Source organism: Zerene cesonia, chromosome 6 (genome assembly GCF_012273895.1).
Source record: "Zerene cesonia ecotype Mississippi chromosome 6, Zerene_cesonia_1.1, whole genome shotgun sequence".
NCBI lineage: Eukaryota > Metazoa > Arthropoda > Insecta > Lepidoptera > Pieridae > Zerene > Zerene cesonia.
Genome location: NC_052107.1, coordinates 177,649 through 202,583, shown reverse-complemented (window position 1 = coordinate 202,583; position 24,935 = coordinate 177,649). Strand labels below are relative to the sequence as shown.

At 35.2% G+C, this 24,935-nt stretch overlaps 2 protein-coding genes across 2 annotated transcripts in view; one reads left to right on the top strand and one right to left on the bottom strand.

The window, feature by feature from the left end:
- LOC119840559 (poly [ADP-ribose] polymerase tankyrase-1) overlaps window positions 1–4,543 on the bottom strand; it is a gene marked incomplete at its 3' end in the record, with an annotated part of 5,827 nt that extends 1,284 nt beyond the window's left edge. Inside the window, exons 1-8 of the mRNA XM_038367246.1 lie at window positions 4,406–4,543; window positions 3,969–4,046; window positions 2,857–3,212; window positions 2,034–2,203; window positions 1,414–1,470; window positions 1,246–1,319; window positions 836–1,067; window positions 290–372 (exon numbers count right to left, since the gene is read on the bottom strand). Of these exons, the coding sequence (XP_038223174.1) occupies window positions 290–372; window positions 836–1,067; window positions 1,246–1,319; window positions 1,414–1,470; window positions 2,034–2,203; window positions 2,857–3,212; window positions 3,969–4,028 (1,032 nt within the window). The remainder of the gene's footprint in view (window positions 1–289; window positions 373–835; window positions 1,068–1,245; window positions 1,320–1,413; window positions 1,471–2,033; window positions 2,204–2,856; window positions 3,213–3,968; window positions 4,047–4,405) is intronic.
- A 547-nt stretch (window positions 4,544–5,090) lies between these two features.
- LOC119840525 (transmembrane protein 138-like) lies at window positions 5,091–8,737 on the top strand. Its single transcript, XM_038367191.1, has 4 exons — window positions 5,091–5,336; window positions 5,448–5,520; window positions 7,310–7,481; window positions 7,875–8,737. The coding sequence occupies exons 1-4, from the start codon at window positions 5,209–5,211 to the stop codon at window positions 7,979–7,981; spliced, it is 480 nt and encodes a 159-aa protein (XP_038223119.1). The 5' UTR covers window positions 5,091–5,208; the 3' UTR covers window positions 7,982–8,737.
- The last annotated feature ends 16,198 nt before the right edge of the window (window positions 8,738–24,935 follow it).

Here is a 24,935-nt window from a genome sequence, read left to right as displayed (position 1 = left end):
TAGGGCATCAGCAAAATGTGACACTGTTTGACAAGGGGCAGTGATGGTCAAAGCCTTTGTGACGTCACATGTGAAGATTTTAAATATGTACTAAGATGCGAAATTTATTATTCGTAATTAGATAGGATTATTCGTAAGTACATGTATTAAATTTGGAAAATTGTTGGGTCACGTAATGGGGGAGGGGTTTCGTAAATTGTGACAACCGGTGTCAAGGAGAGGGGTATGGTACGTAATTTTAGGATGGCCCCTAAGCTGTTATCCCACGGCAACAAGAAGGAGCAAGTACCTGATAGGGCGGGCGCCGGTCGGCGGCGCGCGCGCGGGCGCCGAGCGGGCGCCGGCTCTCCTGCAGCAGCAGCTTGCCCGCGTCTGCGCACGCCACAACACAGCTAGCTTAGCTCAGCCCGATCGGCGTTCATGCACACTTAGATAACTATTGTTTGCGTATAGCACTAGGTTCTACGAGGGAATGTATATATGCGAACTATGTTTGTAATTAATTTAATAAATATCTATTTGGCTTTTTCTTCTGAAACCCTCGTCGAATTTGTAATTACCATCTCGACTCAACAAATGATTTTACTATTAAATTTAGCAACATCGTTTTTTTGATACAAAAAAAGAAACGTGCTCACGGTCATTCAGCAAAAAAAAAAATCAACTCACGACGCGTCGCGAGTACAGCACACCAACAACGACGCGAATTTTGTTATATGCTCTTTCTTTTGTCACAGCATCGTGAGAGTTTTTAGTATGTCATAATACAAATTTCGCGATGTAGCAATTGAGCTGTGACCGCGACGCGCCGCCACACATGTTCTGGTGGCTGTACCCGAGAGCACGACGGTGCGGCCGCTCTGCAGCGCCGTGAGCACGGTGCCGCCCGGGTCGGCCGGCAGCAGCGTGATGCCGTGCCGCCGCAGCAGCTGCGCCGCGCCCTCGCCCCCGGCGCCCCCCGCGCCCCCGCCGCCCGCCGCGCCCCCGCCGCCCGCTGCGCCACTGGCACCCACCGCGCCCTCGTCCCCGGCGCCCTCCGCCGCGGCGCCCTTCGCGTGCTGCGGAGGCTGCGGAGGCGAGACACTTGTGACTATCCCTACTGAATTTTTCCTGTGGTATACCCAACACTATTATAGAAGGTCAGTAATAGTGTTGGGTATCCCACAAGGCTCCACTTAGGGCTCATTTTTATTATTACTTATTACATTTTTCACTCAACAAAAAAATAAGATTTAATATTCTCACCTCAGACTTGATTTCCACTTCGATCATTTTTTCTTCTTGCTGCTTTTTCGTTGCAGTTTTCGTTTCAACTATTTCTAAAAAAAAAACACAATTTTATTAATAATTATTATTACAAGTTTAAGCATATAACAAATACATAATAAAACGTTGTACATAATAAAAAATTACTTTGTAATACAGCAAACTCATTTTGCGGCTCCTTAACCGGTTCTTCGGATGCCTGATCTGAAAGTAAGTGAAACTATTAAACCTAATTTTTCGTTTTCCTTTTGTTGGCCTTCGGACCTTTTACTATAATTTTATTTTACAAATGAATTCAAATCCTGATCAGCAAAGCACGATATATTTATGGATTGAATTTAACTGCTAATAAATAATGTGTAAATAAAAACAGACACACAACATACATAATTTTTTGCGCTCATAACGTAAATGTTGTAGGTATATTTATACATATCTACAAAAATAGGAACAAGTAGCGGTGTTCTAATAACGTATTGACAAAACAACTTCATTCATCATTTTGATCACGTATTTGGTACCTGTGCACTTATACATCAAGAACATCAAGCTTCACGGGTTCACGATTTCGACCATCTCTCGCCAGACGTTTATTTTTCATGTCATAGCGGGCTCTCCACTTGCTCGTTACACCCCACTCGCCCACGGCACCCCTGTCGCCCGCGGCACCCCACTCGCCCGCGGCACCCCACTCACCCGCAGCACCCCACTCGCCCGAGCACCCCACTCGCCCCCGGCGCCCCAGTCGCCCACGGCACCGCACTCACCGAGCAGGCGCACGAGGTCCGCGTGGCGGTTGCGCGCGGCGAGGTCGCGCGGCGTCTTGCGGAACTTGCAGCGCGCGGTGGGGTCGGCGCCGGCGCGCAGCAGCTCGCGCGCCGCCGCCGCGTGCCCGCGCGCCGCCGCCCAGTGCAGCGGCGTCATCTGCAGCATGTCGCTGCGCCGCACGCAAACGCGCTCATCATACCACAGCGAGACACAACCACTACATACACGATCCTACGGCAACACGTGCGGGGACGGTCCTCGAATGTGCCAAATTCTACTCGAAATTGACAAGTGTTAAAGTGAAATCGAACTAATTGACATTATTTTAAAATGAATTGTGTATATATTCTTAACCCCCTACGTCACAATTCACAAAACATTCTAAAAGCATAAATTTACGGCTACACCACATAACAAGCTCTGCTATAATTACAGTCCGACTAATGTTTTAGAATATAAGTGGTTATCATAGTAATCCCTCCCAATATTATTAATAAGAAAATACACTTGTTTGTCTTTCGTTCGTCATGGAAACAGATCGATTTTACAATAAAAAAATTTTGTGACTGGCGATTTTAACACAATAAAATATATCAGTACTATGAAAAAGGATACATTTTCATATCTTATAATTTAATGTATCTACATTAAAATATCCAGATTTTCCTATAACATCTGTTAGCTGGTTAGGTATCTACCTAACAACATAAATTTGTCTGGTTAATCAAGTTTCTACTGAATATTGTAGTTGTACATTTCTGTTGTTCAATGAAACAATTAAAAAGCTAAATATTACAATACTTATAACAAAATAACACTCACCGACAGTCTACACTAGCTCCATGATTTATCAGCAGAGTAATAACTGATGCATTGCCAGCATGAGCTGCCATATGTAAAGGAGTCCTCTCCACTTTAGTCCGTGCATCTCTACTGACTCCAGCTCTTAATAAAACTGCACATGTCTCAACGTGTTTGTTAGCAGCAGCCAAATGTAACGGGGAGGTTCCTAGCCAGTCTGTTGTGAAGGGAGCACCCTTTGCCATTAATTCAAGTACTGTAGCTGTGTCTCCAGCTCGAGCAGCCAGCAGCAGCCTTCGACCCAGTTCTACCGCTACTGAAGAAGTCTGTACCCTAGTTGTGGTTGGTGTTGTACTGGTGCTAGACGTTGCTTCAGACTAAAAACAATTAATATGAGAATTATATTTGAGTTTTTTGCCCAAAATTTATTTAATACCATAAGTTGCGTTCATTGCATGATAGTATTTTGCTTTTGTATAAATACTGTCACAAGATTTATTAATGTGTAGATGATCTCAAATCCATTCATAGATAATTTCTCAGTGCTGATCACCCTGAGCCTCAAATTTCTAAATTTGCTGCTAAATTTAGTCAAGTTTAATAGTCGCATCAGTCAGCCATTTAAATAATGCACGTATTCAAAAATAATTGGATTATGTGAATATTTGTAAAGGGTGTTATTAAATATGTATTTTTATTTATTTAATACATATTTTAACTGAAACACAAAACTATTTTGTTAAACTTCTTAGAAAAACTTTTTAAATGTCATGTTGCACAAAGATTGTGAATAACATATTTAGAAGTTACTAGTAAACTTTATATGGCCATAATTATAAGCTTGCTTCAAATAACTTAACTGTTATTTAAAAAGAATGCTATATTGAAAACAAAGTTAATACTACTACTATATTCTATTTGAAGCATAATAATGGTCTTTAGATATTTGGTAGTTTTTTTATTTTTATTTCTATATAAATGTGAAGTACTTTGCTTAAGATACAGTATAATGTCATATAATAGGCAACAGCAATTACTTTATTTATAATTTAGAGGTGATATAAATTATGATACATTACACTTGCATGCATTATCTACCCACAAGAAACTAAAAAAATTGTATATGTACTTACAAAAGCTGGTGGTGATGTTAATTGTACTAGAACATCGTCTGCACAAAATTCTGAGGTCATCTTGACATTTCACTTATACTGAAATTTATTATTGATTTAAAATTCTTTAAATTTCTAAGTTTTAAAATCGCGAAAACAAAAACTATAACAATTTATATTTATAACCCCATTTATGTTATATCCATTGTCACCGTGAAGTATTTAGCCCATTTTGTTCTAATTATAACTTGTTTTTCTTGCAGAAAAAACATTTTCCACAAAATAATGAAAATATCTTGCTTTTCTATTTCATACATAAAACAGGATATGGATAAAGCAGAGCGAGCGCCAAGCACTTTCAATATCAGATACTTCCTTTTCCTGTCCCAATGTCGACGGAAGTTATTTTATTATTAAGGAATGCTTTTCTTTTTTAATGATGCGAGCATTAAACTTACTTTTAATAATTACGAAAATCTTCTCAGCTTATAAACACATTATACCTCCGCATTAAAATGATATTACACACCAGAGGAAAATGTCAACATATTTTATACATTTTAGTGATAGCTCGTTTTATCGAGTATCGACTTCAACATTATGCCGCGAAAATAAATGTCAATTTTTAGACTACGTTGAATATTAATTTTTGTAAATTTTCATTCTAAATTTATTTCGCAGAATAAGAATTTGGGAACATTACTTTGTTTGTAGTTAAATGGATACTCCAAAAACATCTTAATTGTGTCTTGTTACTTTTTTATCTTATAACATTTCTGTTTCACAAAACTTACTTAGAATATAAATATTTACTTTATTATTGGTGGTAATAGGCGTTTATATATATTTTGTTTCAAAATTGGCTGCTAAGTAAATATTTTACTGGAAATCTGTTATAAATTCCTTCAACAAATTTTTCCAGTTGTACTTATGCAATTATAAATATATGCCTATTGAGAAAAATTAACAGCAAATATTTGCACTTATCGTCTATATCGGCTATTATGGATTTTATAAATAATATATAGAAAATTTTCCACGGAGGCCAAGGGCATCGTGAAGGCTTCTCTGTAATCTACGGTGGTTGGTATTGATCACAGCAAATTATTAATACATGGTATTGATTTCTGACGATACTTGAAACGTCAATGTCACATTTGAAACAAAACTGTTTTGCAAGATTGTTGTTTTTAAATTTAATTTAATTAAATTTAGAAAAACTAAGCCTGTAAACAATTAACAACTCAGTAAAGGCGTGGAAATGAAAGTATCAGTGCCGAGATACTCAACATGTCTTGTGTTTCAAATGCTATTTATGTGTTGCGATTTATTATTCAACTGTTGGAGTCTGTTCCCGAAGAGTCGAGGGGGATTGCTTCTTTTGTTCTTGTAAGTATTTTTACGTTATAACAAATAGATCTTTAACTATATTGTCTCGTTAAACTCCAGTATCTTACTTATTGAATGATAAAACAGTTTATATTAATAAATTATTATCAGCTTTCAGGACCTTTGTCTCGTCCTGGCTATAACATCCATACTTTTCTCCTTCTTCTCAACATATTTATTTCAAGTAAGTATCAGGTATTATACTTCATTGCAATTCTATAGAATATAGATAAGACATATACAATTGTGCAGTTCAATTTTAATCTAATTACCAAGTTATTTATAAAACACCAGCTTGTATTGATTCAATACTTCGAGTTATCTTAATTTTAATTCTGGCATTGTATATTTTGAGAGAATGAAAGAAAGATATATGAGACTGAAAGAAATGATAATGCACATCAGTGCATTTGGAAAAATATATTTAGAATGAAATGATTTTAATCATAAAAATAAATTAGAATACAATATTTAAACTAACAAATAAGAAACAAATAAGAATCAAATAAAAAACATTAAGCTACTTATAAGAGTTGATCAGTATGCTTATGAAAGAGGTAAGCCTGGTGCTGTTGGTGGGTATGCTGCATGCTGTGTGGTGCTGCCCTTTTACCATTGAAGCATTGATGAAGCAATTATATTATGATGATACATTTGTGTCACTGTTGAACAAAAATGAAAATTTAAGTGGTGCCCAATTCTTTGTAGAACTTGACTTCCAACGTAGCTATTTATATATGGATAACTAAAAAGTTTTCTTTGAGTACTTAAGTAGTAGTGGTAGCTCTGTGGTGAGGACCTCTGATTTAATGTTGATAAGTGGGGTTTCAAGACTAAGCAGACTTGCAAAAAATGAATTGATTTCTCAAATTATCTATGCATGTCAATAACATCATCACTGCTCAAAATGGTGATGGAAAGCATTGTTGAAACTGCCATATTCAGGAAAAAGTTCCACAACATGTGACATCTGCCAACCCACACTTGGCCAGCATGGTGGATTATGGCCTGAACCCTCATAGGAGTTCTGTGTCTCAACAATGAGAAGGGACTTAAGTCAGAAGTGAATTTGCATTATGAACTTTTATATACATTAATCTTACTATTTAGGTATAATTATATTCGATTGGGTAAAAATTTACAAAAAAAAATGACTTGAGTGCGTTAGATAAGAATACTAGTGGTTAATTACAACATAAGAAATCCAAATTCAATGCTATAAAACTAAAAAATAAGATACAGATTTTGCTAATCTGACGATTTGAGCGTTACCTTAGAGAATTATTGATATTTTTTAATTTCCTATGGCTCCTGTGAGTGGACCCACCAATGTTAACTGCTCATATTTTCTGGAGGAACTTAGGAATAAGTAAGGTACCTTCCCTTATAATAATCTGATGTGGTCAAGTAGATCCCAAAATCCCTTCTTGGGCTCTCCCATATTACAATGCATAAAGATTCAATTCTTCCCTTAGGCACATGAAACTGAAAGAGTAGAAGAGAAGAAATTTGATTACTGATGCGGGATCACGGGTGGCCGAGAGGATAGGCGTTGCTACGGTTTTGCCAAAAGACGCGGGATCGAATCCCGCCTCGTGATCAAATTTTTCTATTCTTTAAAAATTTCTCAAGATTCAATTTTGTTACAAGTTTGATTATATCCAGGTAGAAACCATGTGAAATGTCACGATGTCTGCAATCGACCTTACGCCTCTTCAAATGTTCATGGGCGGTGGTAGCGCTTAAAACACAAGTGGGTTTGGTACTTCCCTGGTGCGAGCTGGCCCAAATCGTGCCGAAGCATGCTCCACTCCCACACTAAAGATTTTGAGATTTTTTCGTTATATCGTTTATTTCAAAGGCATTCAGACAATTCATTATGAAGTACATTTAGTTAAGAGCCTGAATAGTTGAATAAGCTATTTGGCTGTGACATATTGATATATTTCTTATTATGTTCTGTTATGTTCCAGGCTGGTTTAATCGAAGTCCTGATCCGCAAGTTCCGCGTGGCTGGGGCGGTGACGCTTGCATACTTTCTGGTGTCTATCGCACTGCAGTCCGCCTGGATCATTGAGAAGTGGGAGGAGTCGGAGTCCATCTCTAAGCCGCTCGTTATGGTGCTGTTCACACTACAGCGTTGCAGTGAGTGTTTTTTTCTTATATAGTGAAGTAAAGAGTTTAATATTTAAGAATTTAGTGAGAGATGATAAGATCTGTTTTAGTTAATAGCTCATTGACTTTTAATAACAAACCTAAATTCTTTGTTCAAATAACAAAGTCCATTCTATAGCATATGGTAATAATCATACTCATGTTTTATCTTTGGGCCCGGTTCATTTCTTGTTGTTTATGTAACATATCACTGATCAATAAGTTGTCAGTAAAGATACAGATGTCACTTTTCATAGCTTGTCAAAACATTGCTTTTTTATGATTTAATGGCTTAGCTATAAAATGTCGAATCACAAGAAAAAGAAGGAAACAAACAAACAAACAAACATACTTTCGTAGACAGTTTTCTGTGATATATTCCAGTGGCCCCTGGGTACTACTTCTTCTACAAGCGCGCGTCGCTGCTGGTGAGCGACCCGCGCTTCTACGAAGACATTGACTGGATCAACCAGAACATCGCCGCGCACTAAGCGCTGCAACTTCACAGCATACTCGCTTGCTAGCTGTCTAGGGATAGGGTTGCCACCCATTGAGGTTTTTCACTGAAAGATGGGTGGTTCTGTTGCCAATTCTTGTTCTCGTTTTTGTTAAAAGGTTTGGTGAATTTGTGAAATGGAGCTTTAAGCTTTGCGGATTAGTTGTATTTCGGTGCTGTGCTGTGTATTATGCGGAGTAATTGTTAATTAAAATGAATGGATTCTATTTAAAGAAGATGAAATTAAAATGATTGCACAAATTTGTGCAGTTTTGACATCCCTGTAGGGCTGACATTTTCAGCATGTATCGTCAAGAAAAGGAAAATTACTTGTAAAATTATTTTTTCCATTAAGATAATTATTTACTTTCAAACATACCTCGAGAGGTTTTATGCATTCCATTAAGAAAAAAAAGCAAGTGAACTATACAGAAAATAATCAAGAAAGTACATAATAATGTTTATTCTGGCGTATCAATGGCAACCCTACTCAGGACAAGAGAATTTTGTATAGAAGCATATTATGCAGCTTTTAAAAGCCTATTTTCACCTCTCAATAGCTTAAAAGGTTATTTTGATGCTTAATTTCACCTAAGTTTCTGCACGAGAAAATTTCTTTCACACAATGTTTTGTCTTTGTCCGATGGCAGGAGTTCAGTATTTGTTTTGTATGGATATTTAGCGATAATAATTAAGACCCGCAGCGAAGGAGTCAAATTATACATAGGCGACAAAAAAAATGACAATTAAAGAAATTAAGCGCCATTTCAATTTGATGACTTCGAGTGTGGGCGTTACATGACGGCCATGATAGCTCGCCTCAAACGACGCCAAAACCAAAGAGAAATGTCAGATTGACGTGAAGACTGTTAAACCGGATTAGGCTTGCACAAGTAGCGGATAGATGTAATGTTAATGTTAGGATAATCGCAGTATTTTGTAATTTCTTGTCAAAAATATTTCTTGAGGAGTTTCGGCTCCGTCTATACATTGATATCGTTGAAAATTTTCCTATTTATATTAACGTGGCGATACTTGGGCCAGGTTCAAATGGAGACCTAGGCGATCGTAGCTGAGCTACAATATACCTATTTATACGACTATTTTGTAGACTTCAGTATTTCTGAACGTAACTAGTCATAGGGTAAGTTTTTATAAGGATAATTTGGATCTCAACTGCGTTTCTGTGTCGATCTTTGACCTGTGTAGTTGTAACGGTTATTGTATTATCAGTATTCAATAAAGAAGTCAATGCAATTGGTGTTTTACTTGGTTTCTTTCCTCCGGTTATATGTGTGGATAGCGTCCCGTAAAAAATATAGGCCATAGGTAGAACCTGATATTGGTCTATCGCCTTATAAATTTTTATCAAAATCTGTCCAGTGATTTTGATTGACGTACATACAAAAGAAAGAAAAAAAAACTAACCATTGTGACATTACAACATACAATATGTTGTATAAATGAATAGCTTCACTCTTAAAAAAATATTAATGTATGTAAATGTTCTGGTTACTGTTTTCTTGTGTGTATGAATTTAAGAAACCGATTCTAATGTTCCCGTTATTACTAGTGATGCTAAAACTTTTGTATAGGTACATATTTGGTTATGTATTAAATGCCTGGATGGTAACTGTGACGTCTATAAGTAGTATGAATTCCAGTGTGGGAAAGTGGTGGCGTTAGGCAACCTGTATAGTTCTGTCTTTCCCACCCCAATAATAGTAATTGTACTCTTGTTAACTACAATGTTTCTTTTTTTTCAAATATTGAATAACAACGAATACGTATTCATAAATATTATATGAATAATCCCTCCCAATTCAGATAGATTTACTTTGCAATTTTATGTATAGAGACAAAATTACTAAGTGGAACAGCAATTTATAATCTTATATATAAAATTCTCGTGTCACAATGTTAGTCTCTATACTCCTCCGGCTTGACCGATTCCTCTGAAATTTGGTAAGCATATTGGGTAGGTCTGAGAATCGGCTAACATCTATTTTTCATACCACTAAACGATAAGAGTAAGGCAGAACAGCGTTTGCCGGGTGCAGCTAGTATATGTATAGACAAAAGTTTCTTGTATGTGTGAAATACAAAGTTTTAAAACAATATTCAAAATAAAGATATCTTTTTAATAAGTAGAATGACAAAAAATTACATTTGATTTAATCTAAACAAAATACCTTTAATATCTCTACTTTGAATCTTAATGCTATATATATATATATATATATATATATATATATATATATATATATATATATATATATATATATATATATATATATATATATATATATATATATATATATATATATATATATATATATATATATATATATATATATATATATATACATACGAATATAGAAACTCCTCTGTCTCGATTACGAAGTCGGTTAACGCAAAGGTGACTGACTGACTGATCTATCAACGCACATCTCAAATCACAGGACCGATCGTGCTGAATTTGGTCTTGCAGTTAGCCACTATGATGTGGACTTCCGTTAAGAAAGGATTTTTATAAATTGCACCCTTAAGAGGATAATATAGGGAATGAAAGTTTGTACCACAAGAACTTATTGTTACCACGCGGGCAAAGCCGCGGGCTACAGCTAGTTGATAATAACACAATAGAGAATTAAGTGGAAACATATTCATAAATTTCAAACAACATGACGTATAAGGCATTCCAATGTTTCGAAACAAAATTGCTGTCGAGCACTCCAGAGACGCTTTGATCGTATCCGAACCGTATTTTAATTGCATATTGTAAGTTATTAAAGCACCGTTTCAAAACTAGTTACATCACGCCGCCGGCTGAGCTCAACTTTTATAAGCGCGTCTGCAGCTAGCCCAGAAATAATTATGAAGTTGTTGCTCTCATAATGATTGCAACTCGCTTCCAACGCGCTAACTCCGTATATTGCTGCAAATTTCTCGGAAACTTGCGTTCTTTGCGATATCGCGTAAAGTTAGTTTTTATAATGTTTCGATCATTTCAACGTTTATGCTTTTTGATAATCATATGATAATGGCCTCATTTTTTAAATTGAACACGTATAATTGAGTGGAACAACGGTATGAAAAGTAAAGAACGTAGATCAGAACGTTTGCATGTGGTAGTCCAGCACGCTTCGGCACGAATTGCGATAGCTCGCACCGGGGAAGTACCACACCCCCACTGAAGACCGGCGTGAAATAGCATTCAGCTGTGTTTCGTTCGGTGAGTGGGGGAGCCGGAGGCCCATATCCTTTTCCTTATCCTTCCCAGTCCTTTCCTTTATTCCTCTCGGCCATCCTTTCTCAATCCCTTCCCAATTTATAGTCGGCAATACATTTGTAGAGGCGTCAGGTCTGCAATGGACCTTATGCCTCTCCAAATGTTCATGGGCGGTGGTAGCTCTTACCATCAGGCGTCCCACCAGCTCCATTGCCGAGTGTGACTTAAAAAAAATCGGTATGAAAGAAATGGTGTATGTAACACTGCAGGTACCTTCAAGGAAAACGTTAGTGTATATAACGAAACTAGAAGCTACTGCTATACGGAAATATAAAGTATTTATTATAGCTTTACGTATCTATATCGAATATATTAGGTACTTATTTTAAATCTTTACATATAATTTATTTCTATGTATCGTTACCTCATAATATAACTGCATTTTAGAGTTTTAGATTTTCAAAATCAAACTCGATCACACTCGAAACTCGATTTACCAGCGCCACTCTTATTCACTTTTTGGATTTAGTTTTAGTAATTAAATTTAGTATGAAAAGTGAATAAAAGTCTAGCTAGTAAATCGAATGCTTTTTATTTTGAAAATCTAGTTTCTATCTTATTCTATCTATATTGTCACTTTTACAGCTTAGGGAATCTTATTTTAGCATTAGCATTAGTCGCATTAGTAGTACCTATATACACTAATAGTATAAAGATGAAACTTTAGTATTTTTATATTTTTGTATGTTTGTAACGTTTTCACGCAAAAACCACTGGACCGATTTCAAAAATACTTTCACCATTAGTCGAAACTTCACTGAGTGACATATGCTTTATATGTTTCACAGGCGAAGCCGAGCGATCAGCTAGTCTATAATAGAAAAATCGTTCGCCGCTACACTTGACTATTTCTTTTTGTATTTTATCCGTACGCAGGACGCACTAAATCGATACGGAAGCGTCTCCAAGGCCGCTGTTGTGGCCGACTTATATGTCCAAGGGTTCGGTAATGAAAGGGTCGGAGTTTTACGGTCGTTTGCGCTGAATATTTTATATGACACTTTTATGGTATGTAATGGGTTAGTGATTGTTCGTTTTGTGTGGTTGTATTGGTCATAGGTGATAAGAAATACATTAAGTAATGAATGCGTGGTGAATTTATGAATCTATTTATATTTAGATCAATACAAAATGATCAAGGAACTTACCTTAAAACTAGCTGTGTAGATGCAGGTTTCTCGTCGTAACAGCTATTTTAATTAAATAATAATATAAAAATAATTTTTAAGAGTAAAAGAGTAATAAATCATGTATCTCGGTAGGTTAGAAGGACGGTATATTCAACATAATATATTAAGATAAGAATTTTAGATCCCTGCTACTGAATTATGTACCTACGTTAAAAAAATCCATTGTAAATCCTATAGATTAGATATCGTTGTAACAAACTTACGCTACGTTATGACAGCACTCCAATTTTGCGTCCAATACATTTGTGCTGTACAAAATTTATGAAAGAATTCTTAATAAAGAGCGCTCGACACATTACATGCTTCAATCCATTTGCGAATGAGCATGTATATGAGCTTTATACCCAATATTACAGTACAGAATACTTGGGGAAAATACCGCAGCGTCACCTCGTAACGTAAATAATCGTCAAAGTAGTCGAGAAAGCGCCTAATTCGTTTTCATCACGAACCCACTCTTATTAACTTTAACGTGTTACCTTTCGTACGGAAAGTTTCGGAGGGCGTGTGTTACTTGCTTATTAAGAAACTTTTAATTTTTGAGACGTTGTTGCTACGCTCTGCTGAGAATTTATTCGATTATTCATTCTATGTTTAATTTAGTTGTGCAACACAGCTGCCGATACGAATAAAGTTAATTTTCCTTAATTAAATAGTGCAATTTTAATTGAATGATTTTCATGATTTGAAGTGATTAATTTAATTTATGATTCAAAAGCAATTTTCGATTATGATTTTATACGTACCTATGATAAATTGAGCCTAGAGATTGATTACTGTAAATTTGTACCTATATTTCTAAATGATTTAAGAATAGAAGAAGATAAAAACGTAGTATGAGTTTTTCTACTCCTTACTCGAAACCCTTTAAAAGTGGTGTCATTACGTAATAATTAAACGTTTTGAATGCAACGTTAATATTTTTCTGCAGGATGGATGTATTTGTTTCAACTAAGTATCACAGAGATACATGCTCTGAAAACAACTTGTCCTCTTTGGGCGCACTAGTAAATATACTTTTCCTTATAACCCTGTTCATTTGACCGGAAGTATATGGACTGAGAGGCTGGAGATTGTTATTAGGGGAGGCGAAATTGCAAAGATTCGCTTATGAACTCGCTTACCGCGGCTTGATACGTCCTGACCTATATACGTGTGGTCTCACCCCTAATTCGTGGGATGTCACGGCCGCTGGCGCGGACCCAAGCTTCTTCGATTGCCACTACCTGCTACACGCAGTTTTGACCTATTTACACATTTTTGAAGCTTATAAACCCACAATGGAATTCGCTCCATTTATTTAATAGCGTTTGGAATTATGGTTTTTGTGAAACTAAAGGTAGGAAGCAACGCGTGATTGTACTTTGAAACTTACCCTACGTTCACATCTCGTATTTCATAATAGTTTCCACCTTGATAGGACACTTCGCTCTTAAATTTGTGTAGTATAAATATGATAAACATTTAAAAGCATTAAGGAAGTAAAATTATTCTTAGACAAAGAAAGCTCAATTGCAATTTCATATAACACTCGAATTCATAACAATATATTATAGCCATTTCTTGCGAATATACGCAGATAATGTCGATACAGGCTAGAGTTAACCAGTGATAAAGTTATTTTAATATTTCTAACACTGCTGCAGCTCAGCTAGCTGCGAACATATGAAATAAAAGAGAAACGGGCGAGCACTGGGGCAAAGTTGCATTTGTTTCAGGTCAGCGCACCGCACTGTCACGATATTTGATTCGCATCCGATATTGATTGCAATTTCACGATACATTTGGTTGGATGAGCAAAATTGATCGTGGGATCGATGAACTTTAAACTTATTTGTGGCTGGGTCATGTGAGATTTTTGATGAATTTTCGCAGTTGAGCGCTGCAGGCTATTTTAAGATTTATGTGCTATATAAAGGAAGTAACATAGTGAATATATAAATTATAACAATTATGTATAAGTATATTGACTTTTCTTTATTCTGCATAAGCTAGGCTAGGAAGTGCATACTTCTACATCGCAGTTCGGAATACAATAAAGTACACAGAATGTTGAAACAGTTAAATATAACTCAAATCTTCTAAATCAAAAGTACCTAACCTTCCAGACATATTCTCAATGAAGATATTAAGATTGTTTGAACGTGTTCCCTCACAAAGTTGTTAAGCGGAGGGTCACAGCTGTAATCAAGATAACATTGCGGCAGTGTACGCCAGGACCAGCTTAGTACCTAGTTAGACTAAACTTACCTCCAACTTGCTTTAGCTAACACCACTTTATGTAACTTATGACAAGTTAAACTGAACTTGACAAGGGCGACGAATAGGAATGTTGCTTGAACAATATTCAATTAAATATAAGTGTAACAACAGCATACCGTAAGTGCTCTTTATCTCTTTCTTTTGAACAGGGTTTTTTTATTATGAATTGGACTGTATTAAAGCGTAGATTGAACAGGTATCTTCTAGGGAAGCGTGCTCCATCTTCGGCCAAACTTTATCTTTAATAAAAAAGTAAGAATTTAATGATCCAGTTACCTGATTGTAGCAGCTGTTAGCTGTACAATGTTTTAAATGGAAGTTTTGGGCTCAAATTTGGTCATGCTCGAGCTAGACTTAATACGCTCTACGCCACGCTCATATATGTATTGGTATAATTAGATACATATTTGTATTATACCTTAATTTATACTCTTTTCTTTTCCTTAAGTACCAAGCCGATATATGACGTGGATCATATCACGAAATATCGCGCAACATGGCTAAAAGTTTTCACTCCCAAAAGCGTGGCTTTACGAGGGCTGTGAAAAACTGGAATATGATTAACGACAAGGGTCAAAGTGCCGGGAACTTAATGAATCTCGGCGAGATGAAATTGAATCGGTACGTAAAAGTTTAATCCTGGCCTGTCGCAGTGAAGGGTTCTAAATGGGTTTTTATAATACAATCAAAAAGTTTCGGGTCGCGTTGGGCTATCGATATTCATGGAATATCTGCTATCGGCATTCGGTTTTCTATCAACCTTTGTATTTCGAGTACTGTTTGTAATTTTCTTTGTGTACAGATAAAACCTTTTACCTTTTGCTCACGAACCAGCGTGAATAATGTGAGCCCATTTGCTGTCACATTCGTTTTTGACTGTTGTTTGTGGTTATGCCCGGTTGTGTTGGAAATTAATGTTTTTGTTCCTTTACGCTATAATATTTAAATAAGGGCAATTTGATTTTTCCTGTATGAAGTTTTTTTTTCAATACATAATTTTTTCGCCGACTTCAAAAACGGTGGAGGTTATCAATTCGACTTCAAATTTTTTGTGATACTTATCTCTAAACTACTGGGTGAACCGATTTATAGAATTCTTTTTTATTTGAAAGTTGGTGCCGTTCATGTGGTCCCATTTATATTAATCGGTCTTGTTCTGACAATTTGAACATTTTTTTGTAAAACTAATTGTTCTTTAATACTCTTAAATTCTTTAATTGATACATTTAAAAGAGCGCAAATAATTAGTAACACCTCTTTATTTCGATGATCTAACTTTAAACGATCGCTTTTAAAGCCATTTAATACAATATAACGAAAGTTTGCTTTCAAAAGGATAAACTACTAAGCTCCAAGGGATTAACACTTTCACAAATTGGTATACCAAGCGTATATAAGAAACGAGCAGAGTCCGACCCCTTTAACGTTTTGCCGCGAATCAGGCCACAGATCTTCTTTAATTATAGATTTCGTTTTGACCTCATTCTTATTGAGCTCTTTAAGCTTATCAATTTGGTGTTCAAAGGAAGTTCAGGGGGCATATTTGACCCGGTTCATAAAAGACTGTGTGAGAACCTAATATATTATTGCCGTACATTATTGAACTTGACCACTTTTATTATGCACTTATAGTGCTCGCCGGCTTCACCCGTGGTAGAATAGGAATAGGTATTCAACGCTAAAACATTTTAAATCGATGTAACTAAACAAGTTTTTTTATAACAATTGGTTTTCATGGAGATAATTGATTTTTTTTAATGTTTGTAAACATTTTATATCTTAGTTCAATCTTTCAATAACACGAGTAGAACGAACATAGTGGTCTGCGAGCCTGCAGCATGGTAGGTACAGAAAATTAAAAAAACAACACCTCATGTAATTAATGGACGCCCCTTAAGACATTGTCTAGAAAAAAATATAATCAATCAATTGCCAGAACAAAATGGCACTTTGAAGTGATAAAAATATAAAGTGAGTGGTCTCTATTTTATATGACACAGTCAGTCATCAAACTTTCTTGTGATTCTTACGTTTTTCTCATTATCTAGGTGTAAATACAATATTATGAATGTTAGTAAATACATTTAACATTAAATGTTTCCACATTTATTTTTCTGAATACAAAGTATCGCTACCGCTTGACCTAGCGCTTTGTGGAAAGCCTACAATAAGCACTAGTATTTATAGGAATAACAGGGAATGTGGTATAAGCGTGTCTATGTGGAGTTGTAACTTTCCTACAACTTGCATAGTTCCCAGTTTAGTTCCGTCTGTTGTATATCCTGGATACATGAATTTGTCTGTTAAATTTACCAAAAGCAATTAATATCAGTGTTGTATAAGTTATGTTATATTGTATTAAATGAAGCACTGATATGACAAACATCATTTTAATAATCTATGTGAAAAACGGTTAAGTCATATAAATACCTCGTAGATTGAACATGACACGATTACACGCAGAATTAATTGGATTGTCTTTAACTTCACTCAGTTATTCGAGATAAATTATTATTTAAGATAATCCATTCACAAATGTCTCTTTTTCCAACCAGAACTTTTGCATTTAATTATGATTTACCCATATATATAAGCTTTATACATTTTTGGACAACAGAAACAAACACAGCTTTACCAAATTAGGAAGCAGAGTTTTTAATATTAGCAACCTACAGCAATCCGGGTATCTTTATAAACTTCATAGTCTGCGTTTAATTAAATTATAATTTGTAATAAAATGCAGCCTTGCTATATTCGCCGCGCCAACGAAATGTACAAAATAATACCTAATAATTAGTACACGCGCCAAATTAATTTCGTTAATTAATAATTTGGATACGCATAATCTTTCATTCACCAGCACGAATAAAATATACAAGTTGTTGATATTTGTTTAAACTTATCTTGTCGTTAATATGCTGTTCCTTAAGCACAAACAAAACCCGCACATAAAACAGTAATATTTTTATGGGATGTTGTTGCGAAAGAATCTTATAGGATTATGTTGTAGCTAATTATTATTTTTTGTATGTATGTCATGGTCCTGAAATTGGTGCGTTTTAATAAGTATTAAAAATATTAATTAAGATATACAGAGCAAACTATACTTGCATTTGCAACAAACAATAACATAATCCTATCATTCCTAATAATCAAACGAATGTTCTTTCGTTATCTATACATACACTCAGGTGCACATATGAAGCAAGTATCTACAGCTCAAATGTATCTGGACTAACGTATCTAAACATAAAACTAAGTCTTAACTATGTAACCGCAGATGGTTCCAAACAAGAATCGACAGCTACAAGCAATCAAGGAGTTCTTTCTGTGCATTAAAACTTTGGAGCCTCTCAATTGAACTCCTCGATCTTGGCCGCTCTGCAAACCTAACAACTTGATTACTAGAGCCTAATGGAATACTAATTCTGGGAATTAAGTCCACGTCTTAATGCTCGTGCGACTTGTGGAAGCGAAACATTAAACCGACTAAACCGCATAGGAATGAAACGCGAATAATGAATTATTCCATGATTATTATAAGCGGTAATTTAAAGAAGGTTTTAGCCAAAAATAACTTCACCCTTTTTCACAAACAAGTTTAAATTACATTAAATGCATATTCACACCAGGAGTCAACCTCGGGGGCATTAACTATGACATTATGGAACTTAGAACAGGCTAAATACCTCTGAATTTAATAAACAGTAACTTCGAGGGAACCCAGTAATTATTATTGATTCATTTAATTCTGACACTCTTATTGTATAATGATAGCTAAATAATATCATGATTATATCGGTTGTTCACCCAAACCCTCGATCGCTGTGTGAACGATAAAAATCGCTTGTAAAACTAGTGAGCCATAAAGTTAGCATCATCCATTAATGCTTAATGCTCGATTCGCATTCTGTTTTATGCGTGTCTCGTAAAGATGATGTATCGTTGGATTTACTGGCTGGCCGTCGATGCGTTTTGGAATTTCGTGATATTTTTGGATCAATATGTTCAGTTCCAATGATGGAATGGTATCGGTAAATAAAGTAAGAGTAACGGAGTGCACTATGTTTGTTGAATCATTTTGTTTACTCGACTTATGCTTGTTTTATATGTTCCCAAAAACAAAGGAGATTCCCAATTCGACTAATGTGTTTCTTTATAAAATTGGAGTAGCATTTCATAACCCAGGAACATAAGTGACAAATTAAAAGAAACAAAAAATAGGAAGTAATAATTCAGTGTACTTTTAAGTGAAAATATATTAAAATTAATTCATGACTTCCCTTTGAATTACTTGATACATATTAGTAATTAGTCTGCGTAGAAATACACTTGTAAAGCTCACATCTTTCTGATTATAGTACAAGTTGTCATTAGATTTAAAAGGACTACAAGAATAGAGTACCATTACTAGCAGTTTTAGATGCATGCACTTGAGTTAGTACCTACAACAATTCTACTAACATTCATAATATTCCTTTTTTTGTGTTTGAATTCACGTCGTACCACAACGCTACGAACATAATAACCACAATACCAACAAGCCAGTCAGTTTCATTCATTAATTTTTATTTCTTTCTCATGTAGTTTAACTGAATATAATGAATAGAAAAGTGGAGCCGAAAATTAACAATTCAAACTCGTTTGGACAAAGCACCAAGTCTAAATCAGATACGGTCCGCGGTTACATCGCTCAGATCGATACGCTATCTTTCGTTATTGTCATTATGTTTCTATTAAATTTTTCAGTATTGCTTTGAAAGGTTAAGTTCCCTTAACAAACATCTCATATCCAACTAAAATGCTTATAAATATATTAAACGATTGCAATTATTTTGTTTAAGACTTCTACTTTTACTGTTTCATTAAATTTCTTTTTTATATGTCAAAAAGTAAGTCATAAAAAGAACAAACGTTTTCCTTTATATGTACTAAGTACAATAATGAATTTGTAGGGATTAAAATATAACTGCGGAATGTGCTATATCACTATAAACCTAGCTTAGGCTTTTATATACCTCAACACATTTGTATTCAAGACTACCGAGTGCCTAATCTCACAAACATTGGATCTGAAACTAGTTTTAACATCTATTTACCTACATAGCGCATATTATTTATCAATAACTTAAGGAGATAATGGTTCTGGCAATTTTCAGTTCAAGATATCTAGTTTTATAATATTGTAACTCAGAGTTCAAAAGCGTATATAGCAGCGCAGTTAACATGAACTGTTGAAACTACAGAACTTATAGTTACCATACATTTGTTTGACCGTTATATGCAGACTATATATTGCTATCTATTAATATTACGATTTCTGTATGGCAATACTATGTAAACGCTTAAGTAGTGGAGTTTCCACCCGAAGATGCACGTGACATTCTTGTGCCATTGAGTTGTTTATCATCTATTTTAAACTCCAGAAATTTTTACGTGCGAGTTTTGTTTTAATTCATTTTTTTATTTGCAATCTGCCGTTTTGTCACTATCTACAATCGGCAATAATTGTTAAATCCTAAAACTGTCTTAGGTCCTCAATTCATAGCTTATATTACTATGTAGAAAACCAAAGTTTGTAAAGTCCCTTTAATAGTTTTTATTTTATATTGTTCTTTCGTCCATTAATGTGCCTCTAATGTGCTCACTTCGGGGGCATGTCGCTACAAGGTGTAATAGAAACAAATTCAATCAACACGTTAAACTATTTTATTCTAATAATATTCCAGACTTATAATAATAACGTTCAATAAAATATTGTCTCTTCGTAAATATGGCGAAATATATTTTATTTTCCGACAATATGTAACCACCGGAGCAACCCATATCAGAAAATGATATGGGTTGCTAAATCTCTATATAGAACAATTCGATACGAGTATATCATCCAGAGCACCATAAAACGCATAAATGATCCCAAGAATAAGGCAAGCTAATGCAATTACGCAGCAGATTACTTGGGAATCAACAAAGCAGTGTTACGCAATGCGGATGTTCGGTTATTGGCAGGCGAGGACCATAGATTTAGCTTTCATAGAAGGTCGCTCGCCCTCCGCAACGCAACTGTTTGTTACAGCGTTTCTGCTTATTATTGCTTCTTGTTTATATACGGTAAAGGCTTTATGAAATTACTGGAAAAAAGGTAAAAGAGTCCAAAGAAAAGATCGGTTTTTAATGGTGAATATAGTTTATTTCGGAGCATGAACAAAAATATCTTTAATTTTCGTTAAGGAGGTTAATTCATAATTATGTACTAATGACGGCTTTGCTTGATGGAAGTTGTTTAAAATAAGTAAAGTGATATGAAATTGTGAATATTAGTTAAGTCAAGTGTCCAGCTCTTGCTATTATGATAATACTAGCTGCGCCCCACAGTTTCACCCGAGTAAGTCTGTATCCCGTAGGAATATCGGTATAAAAAGTTGCCTATATGTTATTCCAGTTGTCCAGCTAGCTAGCTACGAACTTAATTTCATGGCAATCGGTTCAGTAGTTTTTGCGTGAAAGAGTAACAAACATACACATACACATGTATACATCCTCACAAACTTTCGCATTTATAATACGATAGTATGATAGCTTTTAAATAGCAATAGTAATGGTAAAATTTCATTGCAATCGGTTGAGTAGTTATTGCGTAAAAGAGCAACAAATACACACACATCCTTACAAACTTTCGCATTTATAATATTAGTTGGATTTAAGTCACTAAACGAAATCCTGCCATGGTTCCATAAAATATAAATATTCTGCAGATTCGAATCGATTTATTGTAACAAATAAAATACTTTAGCTGCTTAACTCATAACCGAAACCATATTCACGAGTAGCTTGATTCCCTGACACCAGATGAGATCGCTTTAAGTACCATTGGGGAGGCAGCGCTACACAACCGATTACCGTCTCTGTCGCTCTACAATAGAGTTATTTTTCGTGTGCTCGAAGTATTCGTTAGGCGGAGGTTTCGAAGGCTGATATTTACTTATGAGAATTCCGCGAGAACAAGCCAGCTCTGTTTATTGCGTTTGTTCTTAAGAATATGTAGATATGTGACATGCCGTTGTGAATATTTTTGGCTACTGTAGAGCTCGCTGTGTTTCAATTGTTGAAGAATTTCGACGAATTCTATAGCGTGTGGTAAATTGGCATGAATAGATGTTAAACTTTATGCACATTCTATTGATTTAGTCACGTTACATAAAAGAGCGTCAACATAGCGTTGCATTTGAAATGTAACAAAACTTTCGGAAGTCGTGTTTTAAATTCAAATACCACGAATTTATGAGAAAGAAACTCTTGATTGGATACATTGTCCTTTTGTATTTAATTATAGAACGTTTAATTGGGGCTTTATTGGTTTTTGAGGGCCGCTCGCTGAAAGGGCTTAGCGTCCTCGAGCTCCAGCCCGCGGCTTAGAAGACGGTCGTGCACTAATTATAAGCGGCCAATATATTTATGGAATTTTTCCAAAACGTGCTCAAGAACCCTTATATATCTCATTATGTTCATTGATAGTGGGCGTAGAGCGTGGTTCTGAATTAGGTCACATTTGTATCTCGAAGTTATCTCACGTTAAAGAATAGAATACTTTTCATAAATGATGGTAAAATTTTAAATTCCTAAATAGATAACTGACATATTATAATTTAAACAAATAGACTGTAAATACATTTATTTATGTAACGTAATATGCTGCCTTATGCATACACATAACAATAGACTCTTTGATTTTATTTAAACATACAGAATATCAAACACGTAACCCTGTATATCACATAATCGTTATAACTGTTAATTATATACGTCACTAGTGGTGAAAATTGTGACGAAATAAACTGACTAGTAATTACGTGGTATCATTTGTACATTTGCACACAAATTCGTTGCAGAGATGAACACATTGCGAGGATGGTTAAATGTTTATTTTTTTAGTAAAATATCTGTTCCTATAAAATAAAGATCAAAAATATTATTGATATAAAGATTATATTTATCGTTTCCATAGTCTCATATTGCAGCTTAAAATAGCTTTGCAATTCGTATTTCAGAATTTTACAGACTTAAAAACGGTAAGTAGATGGGATTCCAACCCACGCTGTTCGCTTTATCTTAGCGTTATATTTAAATAACAATAAGAATATCAGATTATGTATATCAAAATAGCATTTCGCCTATTATATCGCTTATCTTATTTGCCCTATTATATTGCTTATGCCATTCAGGGATCACGCACTTATCCGAAGGTAAAATAACTTTTAAAGTCCAAGAATACGTGAGATTGTTGCAGTTATATAGACAAAAAAAATCTATATAGATAAAATCTATATAGATATCTTCTGAAATTTGTACAGAGGAATTTCGATTAGACTTTAGACCTTTCACAATATCAGGTCTTATCGGAGCCTTGTATCCAAGCATTTAGGCCATGATTGTGTTTCGGACTACAAAACGATCACGTAGTTTCATCAGATGAAAAGAATAAGGTTTAGGCTCGATATTAGTTATCTAATAAATAAACGTTTATCGTAGATTGTAGAGTTTTAATATAACAAAATATTATTTTGTAATTCCCGATAGAATCAAAGCTTAAAAAGGCAGATGCCTATATGGAATAACCCCAAATAAAAAATATCTAACGTTTTCATGGTCTTTCCTAGGCAACTGGTTCATTATATTTTTTTAAGTATATAGCTGTTTCAAGTGGTAATGCATTCTAATATTATAAATTGTATTTGTTATTAAACGGATGATGTCTAACTTCGATAACAATAAAATATACATAGTTTGATAACTAGGCTGATGTGTTTATACAACATAATCCCCGCCAATAACTGCCACATCATTTCAAAACAGTAATTTCGAACACACACTGAATATCGGTAGAATTAATATCTATTCAAATTACGACCGCCATTAAAATACGAAATTACTCAACAAACGTTAATCCAATCAGAAATTAATGAACAAATTCAATTCGAAACATGCAGCAGGGATCAATAGGAGCGTTAATATCCCAATTTAATTAAAATCACAAGCGAGTAAATTAGGAAGGTGCACCGTGGTGGCGCTCGCGGTCCAATCTCTGTTACAAACGGCCTCCAATTTGCGAGTTTTGAACGAATGTGTGAGGTTTTTCGCATTCCGTCGGATCGTTATTGCTTGTATAAATCTGTACCAGTCGAAGTTTTGACAGATTATGATAAATCGCACGCCGTTCACGTCAATAGTTCTGTGAATCTTTTGCACGTTTTGCGTCATTTTCAACGTCCCAAAAACGAAGGAGCTTGCAGGATGGACTGAATTTTTTTCAGTGCTTTGTTTGATTGGATTTCGGAATAGTTTATGTTCGGGTTGTCATCATTGTTATGTAGGTAGAGTATCTTTTCATTTGTAAATTCGACAACATTCATTTGTGATATGTCCTAGAAACTATGCTAGGTTTAGGCGTTTACCTTGAGTGTTTGTTATTAAATTTATTTGACACTAGCGGTCCGCCGCGGCTTCGCCCGCGGTTCATATATAGCTTAAGGCTGTAGGCTCAATTAATGAGCTATGTAACAGTGAAATAATTTTTCAAATCGGAACAGTAGTTCCTAAGATTAGTGCGTTCAAACAATCAAACAAACAAATTCTTCAGCTTTAGTATAGATTTAAAATATGTTCGAAAACTTTGAATTTCAACACAATAATATTATTATCATCTCTGTCTTACACTGTCTAGATATGCAGTTAATATCATCATCATCAGCCCTTATATGTTCCCACTGCTGGGACACAGGCCTCCTATGAGGGTTCAGGCCATAATCCACCACGCTGGCCAAGTGCGGGTTGGCAGATGTCACATGTCGTCGAACTTTTGATTCTTGGACATGCCGGTTTCCTCACGATGTTTTCCTTCACCGTTTAAGCAGTGGTGATGTTATCCACATGCGCAGATAAATTGAAAAATCAATTTATTTCCTGCACGCTCGCCCGGTCTCCAACCCACACTTATCGATTTTGAAGTCCGAGGTTCTCACCACTGAGCCACCAGCAGTTAATATACATCACATTAAATTCATAAGATTTCGTTCAACGTACAATATTATTACATCACGTAGTCAAGGTATACGGCCAAACAACAAAAGAATTTTTAATTACCCTTACTTTGCTTTAGCCCAGTGCTAGTTACATAGTTCCACAGAATTCGAGATAATTAGCCGCAG